Source organism: Phaseolus vulgaris, chromosome 9 (assembly GCF_000499845.2).
Source record: "Phaseolus vulgaris cultivar G19833 chromosome 9, P. vulgaris v2.0, whole genome shotgun sequence".
Lineage (NCBI taxonomy): Eukaryota > Viridiplantae > Streptophyta > Magnoliopsida > Fabales > Fabaceae > Phaseolus > Phaseolus vulgaris.
The window spans coordinates 12,871,351-12,883,599 of NC_023751.2; the positions used below are offsets into that span (position 1 = coordinate 12,871,351).

Below are 12,249 nucleotides of genomic sequence, written 5' to 3' on the forward strand. Positions count from 1 at the left end.
CATAGTATAACCACATGCCTAATATCTAAATCAAAAGTGTTGTGTAATGTATTATGTCAGAACTAACACGGAATTAAAAACAATAATCATGCTAATCAAGAGTAGCACCTCCAAACTTCAACTCCACTCTATAAATAAGTTGATCTCACGCAGACCAAAATACGTATTTAATAACAATTAATACTCTAATCACTTTGTAGTGATCTGAAACACATTTTGAGGTATTATAATTAAGTATATTTATTGATAATGCAAGGGAAATTGATCAAGGACAATAGGGTGGCCTTTGTCCAGGGCCTCCAAAATAAAAGATAGGATCAGCCCCATATTTGACATCATTAAGGGAGCTATAGCAATAGGGCTCATCAGCCATTGCACTCACATAACTAGGATACTTTAATTGAAGTGAATAATCCATAATCCTGATCTTACGCATAAAGCATGCATCCTTAAATCGTCCACTTGCAAACTCTCCACTACCCATTTGGGTTCTTGTGTGAGGAGTTTCCTTTTTTATATTGCTACTTGCCACTTGTCCCCCCCATTCAACCAATATCGCACTGTGTCTCAAAGAACTCAATATCTCAGCCGGCCAATAACCTACAGGGATATTGTTGCTCAGTTTCAAATACCAATTTCCTGTGTTTGGATCCTACATCATGCATATCACGTTAATCTTTTACTATCAATTTTAAGACAATAATAATAATAATAACATTTTTCAACATTTTTTTACCAAGAACATTCCAACGTTAATGTCATATTGTGGGCCCCAATGTGATGATATAGGTTCTATTTTACCACCAAGCACTACCTGCCCTGTTTGCACAAATCCTGGACAATTAAGATTAAAACAACCTGTTGACCTGTATGAATCCCTCTGCACCACAATCCACCAGAGCAAAATTAAACCAATGTTTGACCTTTTCCTTCGTATTTTAAGTGATAAGTAAACTAAGATCAATGAACAAAATAACTTTTATTTGGATCAATAAATGAGTATATATTCTTACTGTCCAATAGGCAAAAAACCTGGTGGCATCATCACCAAGTAACTTGGGATTCACCTGAATCATAACAGTGAAGAAGTATTAATGATATGTGTTATAGTTATTATTAATAAGTTTTGTGAGGGAGACTAACCATCCACCCTGATTCCACGCTTTCAAAATAGGGATTGTTGTTGTTTTTTAGCCATATTTGAGCTGTGGTGAACTCGTCTGGCTCGGGAACCTTTGGATTCCAAACGTTGATTTCTGCTTGTGCGCCAATATAATTGAATCCCATTGTCACAAGATATGCTGACTGCATCACCATAACATTCAAACAATGTTTTTGTTGCATTTATTAAGTTAGTTAGCCTCACCAAATACAAAATGGTCACATGTGTGTCTTCACAACACATGACATGCGTAATTATGCATATTAATTGACAAATACCGAGCGATTTTCTGGAATAAATTGATTTCCTTCGTCTGCTGTTAAATTCTCAAAATGTTGAGGGAATTTCCGACCAAAGCTATCTAGAGAATCAGCTCTGAGTAAGTCTTCTCGTGAAATTCTGCGTATTGGAATGGTTCCTTTTGGACAACTTCCACTCTTTTGCCATGTCTGGAAAAGCTTCGACTCTGAATCATCTTCTGTGCTTGAATCTTCAGATTTTAGCATATAATCAGGCATCATCTACAAACTCAAATGTATTTATTTGAGGTAAGATAAATCATGAACATAATCCCAATTTGAATGTCAAAACTACTCATTTAAAATTAGATGACCATATAAAAAAAAACCTGGATTGTGTGGTTTTTTAAGGCCGGATGATCAAAAGCAGGTTGATCGTAGATATTGACACAATCAATAATATCTCCATCTTCGCTCTGCATAAAAAAAATATAATAATAAATTTTATATTCACATTCATTAGCCTTTCTAATTTGTTTCTATTGCTTCAATTAGATATCATATATACTGCAAATGTGTTATATATTAAAGGCAGAAGGATATCTTTTACAACATGTTGCAAAAATATTCAAATAACAATAAATTTTCTAAAAATAACGAGATATTTTACCGTCTATAGATCTCACGTCGATTAAAGATGAGGACAATTTATTGTATATAAATGAGTGCAAACTTCAACCTTATAAACTGATTTTATGGAGTTGAATTAGACTTAAAGTCCACTTAGTAATATTTAAATAAATAAATAATAATTAATTAATTTTTTAACTAATCATAATTTTTTGTAAATACTACCAGCTACCTACATTAAATAACTAATCACATCTATTTTATACCTCTATATGAAATTATATCTCAAGTTAAAAATATTTCGTCTGTAGGAATTTTTCATTTTAATTTCTACATTTAAATTTTGTACTTTCTAATTGTTATTAAAGTATTTCCGTTATGTGTTATAATTCTTATGATATTATTTTGTGTCCATTTTACTCCTCTACAAAATTAACAAGGACTAAAGTTTTAAGAAAATAGTCATATATGAAATAAAACAGAAAGTTTTATTTTATTTTTGGTATAAACACTAAAAACATTGACGCAAATATATAATTACTTAACTTTTTCATATTTATTAGCATCAAAAGGTTCTTTATACTTTATACAATAATCAAGCTTCCAAAATATGTTTATTATGTTCCTTTTAGATGTCAGATTTTTATTTAGATTTTATTTTTTGTAAAGCTCAAAACTATATTAATTGTAAATTTATCAATTATATTTTTATTTTTTGAAAAGTTAAAAAAAAAATCATATTTCTCTTTTGCGACTAAAGAAAAAAATAATAATTTATTTTAAAAATACAATATAAATTATTTTATGGTAATAAAAAGAATTAATGTTTTATTAAAAATAGAAAGTATATTATTCAGATTAATTTTTATGTTAAAAATATAAAAAAATAATAATAAGTATATTATTAAAAATAAACTAAGAAACTGATTAAATATTAATGATTTTGTTAATTAAATTTTGTAACCAAACTTTAAATGTCAGGTATTAAAAAAACAATTACTTTTCAATAAAACAATCAAATGAACATTAAAAATAATTTTAATGCGTTGTACGTTATTTGTACTCACTTAGAAGTTTATTTTAAAATTAGCAAAAATTCTTTGACTTCAACAATTGAAGATGACATAATTAAGTTTTTTTACTTTGCCATGTACTCAGACATATATTTTTATAAGATATTTTTATCATGTTTATATAATTTTATATTTTTATTTTTATTTTATTAAATATTGTAAGTATTTGTATTTTATATTAATAAAAAATGAGAAGAGAAATTTTGAAAAATATTAATATTAAAAACAAATTTTATATATAATATACTTTAAAATTTAATTATTTGTTGTGAATGTAAAAACTATTTTATATTAAAAACAAAAAGAGAGTAATTTTTTTTAGAGGACGGACCAGAATGACTGAAATTATCTTAATGGATAGGAAAAAGAGAAGAAAGGTTATCTGAGAATTTTACATATCTATAGAATAAAAATATTTTTTATTTTTCAAAAAATTAAATTATTTTACATATTCAAGTGGATAATTTTATTTTGAATTTGAGAGTGAACTTTTCAACCAAATTGAAAGAAATTCTATTCAATAATTTTCTCTTTAAGATGAGAAATTAACCCTCCTTCCAACATGGTTACATTTTGAAGCATTAGTGATTTGGTTTATGAAAATAAAGATTTAAAGAGGGTTGAAATAAGGTAAATAAAAAGTGTAATAAAAAGAGTGAGAGAATGTTGAGATTTCAAACCTTGATGGTTTTGACAGCAGGTTTGTTGAGTTTCTTCAATTTGGCTTCAATTTGTCTTTCTAGAGTTGATGATGATTTTGCTTCAACATTCAATCTCATACACACTGCAAACAAAACCCAAAGGAACAAAACTGCACCTTTTCTCTTCCACATTTCACTTTCATGTCTTCTCTCCATTTTTTCTGCTATCCCACACAAGACATCTTCAACTTATATGTGAATGTCTGACACATATAAAATATTAATGACTCATTTATTGATGTATTTATTATAAACTTAGTTATTTTGTATTTTTACACCTCTTCCGGATATTCTATTTATTTATTATAATTGCATGAAAGTTGACCGCCTTAAATTACGGTTACTCTTTATCCCTTTTTTTTATTCAATTTTGTTTTCTGTTTATATGTTATATCTTTAAAGTCTTAAACTACGTTAATTTCATATTTAATAATTATATCTTTAAAATTAACAAAAAATTAAAATACAATAAATGAATTAGAACTTATATTAATATATTATTATAAATAATTAATCATTTTTAGAAAAAAAAAATTCTTAACATCTATGATGTGTTGGGAATAATATATTCCTTTTTATTTAGCTCTCTTTTTGGTAAAATAAGTAAGAAATGATTACTTTTAGATAAAGATTGAAAATGGTCTAAAACATTGTATGTGATTATGAAAGTAATAATTTTTTTTTTATAGTAGAGGTAATTTCTAAAAAAAATATCAATTTAAATTATTATTATTATTATTATTATTATTATAGATTATAATTATTATTTTAATAACTGTACATACCTTAATATTGATGATAAGAAAAGAATATTTTTTTTAATACATTATATATATAGAGAGAGAAGACAAATATATTAGTGTTGAAAAAATCAAAATTAATTCTTCCTCTTTCGTATATGTACAAAATGGATACTTATGGAAACAATAAACATACAAAAGAAAATAGGGCAAATTAGAATAATGATATTGAGAATTTGTAATGTGGAAACACCTTTTCAACTTAAGAAATAAAAACCTACGGGACCTAAACACCCTAAACCTATGGGACCTAGTTCAAAAAATGTCTCCACTATGAAAGTATGATTATAATATTTGTTTCTCTCACTCTGAGGGTAACACTTAATCTCACCTAACAATGATGAAATACAATATCTATTTAATCTCTCTCTAGCATTTTAATCTAGCACTATGATGGATAACAACTCTGTCATTTACTCTTTATGTTGCTCTTCTTACTTGATTGTTTTTCTCTTTCTCACAAGTTTTATTTATATAGAGAAGGAGAGGAAGGTTTCTTCATAAAAAGATAATGGATAATTAATGTTTGTCATAATTTACAAGAGATATAATTCTAAGACTTTGAAATGACCATCATTGAATATAGATCAATTATCAAAATTCTTGGATTGTGATCCCATTAATTAAAGATGTATAATTGTTAGCATACATTTCAAGAAAGAGATGTTAGTGTTTCCATAATAAAAATATGCTAATATTAAATGAGATCAAAAGTAAAATGAGATCAAGGTTGTGATTTATCATAATTCATTTCACTATATAATATACCTTGGAGTATGTGAATGTGACTCAAATTTATTTTATCTACAAATTTAATAATACTATTATCGATATTCTTAATATTGTTAATAATATTATTATTTTATTAATATTATTATTAACACTATTATATTAATAATATTAATAATAATAATAATATTATTATTATTAATATAATTATTACTATTACATAATAATAATAACTATAATAACAATATTAATATTATTATTAATATTAATAATTATAATTATAAAAATAATATAAAATTATTATTGCTATTAGTAATAATAATCATAATAATAATAATAAATATCATAAATTCATAATTTTATGTATAGTTTTTCTTGTGTGGTGCTCATAGATGTTGTGTGTTATAAGACATGAGTTTGATACCTCTTATATAGCAAATTGATAATAATAAAAACGTTAATAATAAATATTCATGATACTTACTTGTTAATAAGATTTGTAGATAATGATATAAAGAATTTTAAATTCTTATTTTTTAGTAAAATTTGAAATTATTAATTAAGTTATTCAATCTCTAATAAAATTTCACTGTAAGAAAATCATGAAATAGAAACAAATTTTTAGAGATAAAAAATAATTAGTTGTTATAGTGACTAAATTAGAGATATTTTAGAGACTAAAATTTGTTTGGTTTTTAAATTAGTTTATATTATTATTAAATGGTTTCTAAATTGGTATTTAATTAGCAACAAAAGTTTTTGCTGCAAAATTTATAAACTAAATAATTGATAGTTAAAACTTTGGTAACTAATTAGATACCAATTTATAAACCATTCAATAATAATATAAACTAATTTTAGAAATCAATTTTTTTTTTTAGTTTTTAAAATGATCTCTAATTTAGTTACTATATCAACTAATTATTTTTGACATCTAAAATTAATTTCTATTTCATGTTTTTCTTGTAGTATTATAGAATTTTACCTTTTTTTTAAATGATTATTCAAACAATATAGTTTGTGATAAAGCATCTCAATTTCTATAAAAAATAATTACCATCTTAAATTTCTCTATTTAAGCAAACTATTACGGTAATAATAACAATTTTTTCTTCGTGCTTCAGAAAAATATTTTGTTTTCCTCTTTATAGGTTTGTTAGGAAGTTAATGATACTTTTTTGTTTTAGTTTTAAATAAAATATTTAAGTTGGGGGTAATAATATTCTTCTTTTCTAAATGTTTGACTTAAAAATATAGAAGAAATTGTTTTGGTTAATAATATAAATATATATTTTAAAATATTAACGGAATATGATCTAAAGTCTTAATAATAAATCACATATTATGTAAACATTGTAATAGATGATACATTATCTATCTTCTATAATAAATAATATATTGTCTATATGCTATTATATTAGGTAATACATTCACACCTTATATTTGATGTATGTTTAAATTATACTAACAATGTCTATTCTAATAATTATACTTGATGCATCATCCTCGTAGGATCGAGTTGTTGATGTTAGTAATTGGTTTTTTGGTACAACTCAGTCTGCCACGAAGATATGGATTAGTTGTTTTAGATGTTATGTCGTGTATTGGTTTTGCTGTGCTTGACGCTTGGGTTTGGTACTTCAACCTGTTGCCAAAAACTTTGTTTTAGTAGTTAGATGTATTTAGTTGTTATATGTATGTCCTTGATTGAGGGTGTGACATATTTGGTGGGGTGAGGTAACTGTATTTGGTGGGTTTATGTATCTTGTCTGGATTTTTATCTTTAATCTGTAGTGCAATGTCTGTCGGATTCCTAGTTGGCAGGGTACTAGGAAACTTGGTGTCGGGGTTTTGTATAAGGGTTGAAGTGTCTCATTTTATTTTATTTATTCTTTGCTGATAAAAAAAAATTCTAAATGCTTTATAGTTTGATTTGAGTTTAATGTTTTAACGAACATAAATGATACTTTTTGCAAAATGTCAATACAGTGCTGCATAAAGTATAATACAAAAGCGCATTTTGGGCGCATAAACAATATACATTTAATGACTCTTGTTTAAATTAAATTACCAATGTCTACCTTAGAATTTACATAGTTTAATTTGAGTTTAATGTTTAAATGACCATAAATGTTAGTTAGTATTATTAAGCTTCCATTATTGTCTTTTTGGAATTTGTGGGGAAAACTTCTATTTACAAAATGTCAATACAATGTATTACATAATGAATGGTTAAAAAGGTGTTTTTGAACATAAAAACATGAGGGGGGAAAAAGCATGTTACACTTGAAGATGACGCATCTCAAGTTAGATTAACAATGTCTATTTACATGTTACATAGTCTAAATTGAGTTTAATGTTTTAATGACTATAAATGTTATTTAATATTATTAAGTTTAACATATTGTCTTTTTGGAATTTATGAAGAAAACTTCAAACTTGCAAAAAGCCATACAAGTGTTGCATTAAGTTGTATAAAAAAAACATATTTTAGCATAAATGCATGAAAAATATATTTTTTTTTGCAAAAATCATAATTAATTCTTCTTGGTGTATATACAGAATAGACACTTCCAGAAACATTAAGAAAAAAATAAAAAAAATATAATAATGACACTGAGATTTTTTAACTTGAAAAACTTCTGCAACTTGAGAAGTCAAAACTCACGGAACCTAATCTAGAAAATGTTTCTATTATGAAATTATGATTACAATAATATATGGATAACACTTAATCTCATCTAACAAGAATGGAATACAGTGTCTCTCTAACCTCTCACTTGTATTTTTTAATTTAACACTATGGTGGATATCTATTCTCTTATTTACTCTCTATGTTGTTATTTTAACTTGCTTGCTTGTATCTTTTTCTCACAAGTTCCCTTTAGAGGATGAGAGAAAGATTTCTTCGTAAAGAGATAATGGATAATTAATGTTTGTCGCATTTTCAAAATATCTTAAAAATATTATCTTCAACTTTCAAGATTGAACTTCATAGTCTATATAATTCCAAGACTTTAGAATGTCCATTGTTAAATATGCTCAATAGATCAAGTAGTAAGATTAACTGATAATTGTCTTCCATTAAAATTAACCCGGAATTTCCAACACTTTTGATACAAGTTAATTCGTTGCATAAGTTAAAAATAGTTTATCAAGTAAAAGTAAACAGTACACTAAGTTATCTTGTTAAATGAAACCACGTTAGTGAATCTATTCTCACCAGCGAGTAAACGATGCCACCTACAAATATTTCTCAACTTGTGAGTAATAACTAATTTTTGGAAAACATCTATATAAAACACTTTCAAAACATGAAGATAAAGATTCTGACCATTTTATCTATTTGTTAAGCTCTTTCTGAAAAATCCTGATTTGTACACTTTCTTACTCAGCTCTTGACTTATAGAAGGAAAATATTATAAAAATTATATATTTTTTAATTATATACATATATTATTTCCATTATCCTATTACACATTCTCAATCTAAAGAATCACAATAAAAAATTAAGTTTAATTCAATATTCAACATATTACTTTGTTGTAATTTTCACTTTTTATTAAGATGTTTTGTTACACTCAACACTTTCAAATAATTGTAATATATATCCCATCAAAGATTAATATACTTGGTTAAAAAAATAATGTTGAAATTCCCATTATGTCAAATTATAAACACATTAGGCTTAAAAGGCTTAAAACTCATTTATGTTAAATATCTCATATCTTAATATTTTTAGTTTAGATTATCCTTTTAATTTAGATTATTTTAATTTAGATTAATATACTTTGTCACCAAAAGGTTTAAGAGCGTTTTCTTCACTTACCACCCTCATGACATCCCTTGCAGTTCTATTCAGAGCTTCAAAATATAACCTATTGATCATTGGAGTTTCATCCCATATAATTAATTTAGTTGCAATCAACAATCTGGCTCAAAAACTTCCTTGAGGTATGTTGCATGTTGAATATTCATTTATTAACAAAGAAATGCAAAACGTAGAATGAGTTGTTTTTACTCCGAGTAGTAATTCGACCTACAACAAATAATTTCAAATCCGTGATAGGAATTATCATTAGTACTATAATACTATAATTAGTACACAATTCATTGTAAGAACATAATGTAATTAACAAACTTAAGAGGTAATTACATTCTTGTGGTCCCATGTGTCCAAAGTTTCGTTGAGAGCCCTACTTGATATTTCTGCTACGCAATTCAGAAAATATATTTTTTTCTTTTTCTTCTATCATATTTTGCATTAACAGGATCCAAAACTAAAATAAAAGTAATTAGAAAAAAAAGTTATAGATAAAATTAAGTTTATCATTGGTTGTCTCAAATAATGATGTTGTGTTCGGATTTTGATGTTCTCGAAAATAACACCCATGAAAAAAAAAGTCATTTTATAGAATAATATAAATAATACATGTAAATAAACAAATTATTTAAGAATAACCAAAAAAAATTCTTCCCGCTTCAAGTTTTTTTTTTTTTTTAGATTTTATTTAAGGAGAACATTAAATATTTAAAATTTGTATTTATTTAAGACTTTGAATAATTTAACAATCTTATTTATATATGACATTAAATATTCAGAGTTTCTTTCCTTAGCAATTTTGAATAATTTTAAAATATTAATTTATTTAGGATTTTTATTTAAGTAGTACATTAAATAATTTAGGTTTTGTATTTATTTAGGATTTTGAAATTTTTAGAAATTTTATTTATTTTACATTATTATTTAAGTAGAAAATATAATAATTTAAAATTTTGAAAATTTTAGAAATTTTATTAATTTTAGATTTTTAATTAATAATGACATTAAATAAATTAGGATATGAATTTATTTAGAATTTTAAATAATTTAGAAATTTTATTCATTTTAATTTTTTATTTAAGAATAAAATTACAAATTTTGGATTTTTATTCATTTAGGAATTGGAAAAACTTAAAAAATTTATTTATTTTAGATTTTTATTTAAGTAAGAAATAAAATAATTTCAGGTTTTTGTATTTATTTGAGATTTTGAAAAACTTAAATTTTTATTTAAGAATGACATAAAACAACTTAGGATTTGTGTTTATTTAAGATTTTGGATATTTTAGAAATTTTATTTATTTCAAATTTGTATTTAAGTAGGACATTAATTAGTATTTATTAAGATTTTGAATAATTTAAGAATTTTATTTATTTTAGATATATATTTATTGTAATTTTTTTATTTAAGTATGACATTAAATAATTTATTATTTGTATTTATTTAGAATTTTGAATAATTTAGTAATTTAATTTATTTCAGATTTTTATTTAAGTAGAACATTAAATGATTTAGTTTTTATATTTATTTTACACTATTATTTAAGTAGGTAATAAAATAATTTAGGATTTGTATTTATTTAAAATTTTGAAAAAATTAAAAATGTAATTAAATTAGATTTTTAGTTAATAATGACATTAAAAAATTTAGAATATGTATTTATTTAAAATTTTGAACAATTTAGGAATTTTATTGATTTTCAATTTTTATTTAAGAATGACATTAAAACTTTTCTAATTTTTTTATTTAATATTTTGAATAATTTACAAATTTATTTTATTTTATATTTTCATTTAAGTAGAACAATAAATCATTTATATTATTTATTTATTTTTTATTATTATTTAAGTATAAAATAAAATAATTTAGGATTTGTATTTATTTAGGATTTTGAAAAACTTATAAATTTTATTAATTTTATACTTTTAGTTAATAATGACATTAAATAACTTAGGATAGGAATTTATTTAGAATATTTAATAATTTAGGAATTTCATTAATTTTATATTTTTATTTAAGAATGACATTAAAAATTTTGAATTTTGTTTTTATTTAAGATTTTGAATGATTTAGAAATTTAATTTATTTCAAATTTCTATTTAAGTAGAACATTACACTATTATTTAAGTAAGAAATAAAATAATGTAAGTTTTTTTTTATTTAGAATTTTTAAAAAACTTAGAAATTTTATTAATTTTACATTTTTAGTTAATAATGGCATTAAATAACTTTACAGTATGGATTTATTTATAATTTTGAATAATTTAGGAATTTTATTGATTTTCTAATTTTTATTTAAGAATGTTAAAAAATTATGGATTTATATTTATTTAGAATTTTGAAAAATGTATAAATTTATTTATTTAATGTTTTTATTTAAACAATAAATTAAATAATTTAAGATTTTGTATTTATTTAGGATTTTGAAAAATTTATTTATTTAAGATTTTTATTCGAGTATGATATAAAGAAAGAACTATAATGATTGTAATGATCAAACCAACTTACACTGCTACAGTCTTGTATAGGTTAGTCATATAGACCCTCTTGTTGCCACCCAATAAACTTTCATATGTTGCATTCCAACTGCAGCGCCATAGAGATTTTCATCAGGTCACGAATGGAATTGGTATTTTCTCCAATTTGTTTTTGGATAACATTTCCCTTAAGAACTTATAGATGAGTGAGATTTTACAAAACTTAAAGTACATGAGTTGATTTTAACTTGCTCATGAAACCCAATACATTGTATTACACAAATCAATCAAAGAAGAAAGTAGTAGTATAGGAAAATGAACTTGCATCCTACTTCCTCACATTTATCCTTCTAGAAAAATGGATTCTCAAAAAGGTTGTAACAAATAATGTAGTTTACCTCACTTTTGATTCTCGTGTTTGTTCGGTTCGGTTCTCAAACATTTTACTTCCGATCCAACCTTGTCAGTTCTGATTCCAAAACGTAAGACCTGACATAAAAAATCTCATGGTCAACAATTTTTTTCCTTTCCTTTCTTTACCAATTTTTGTAAGTAGCAACCAAGTAGAACATCTGGATTTAAGTAGTATGAAGTGTTACAAAAGAGTGAAAAGA

At 23.9% G+C, this 12,249-nt stretch overlaps 1 protein-coding gene across 1 annotated transcript; it reads right to left on the reverse strand.

Moving 5' to 3' along the window:
* Positions 1-215: 215 nt before the first annotated feature.
* On the reverse strand, positions 216-3,985 carry LOC137821381 (protein neprosin-like). The gene is made up of 7 exons (XM_068625942.1): positions 3,785-3,985; positions 1,791-1,877; positions 1,441-1,683; positions 1,144-1,305; positions 1,014-1,067; positions 737-880; positions 216-652 (listed from the first exon to the last, which is right to left on the reverse strand). The coding sequence occupies exons 1-7, from the start codon at positions 3,959-3,961 to the stop codon at positions 266-268; spliced, it is 1,254 nt and encodes a 417-aa protein (XP_068482043.1). The 5' UTR covers positions 3,962-3,985; the 3' UTR covers positions 216-265.
* Positions 3,986-12,249: the final 8,264 nt, after the last annotated feature.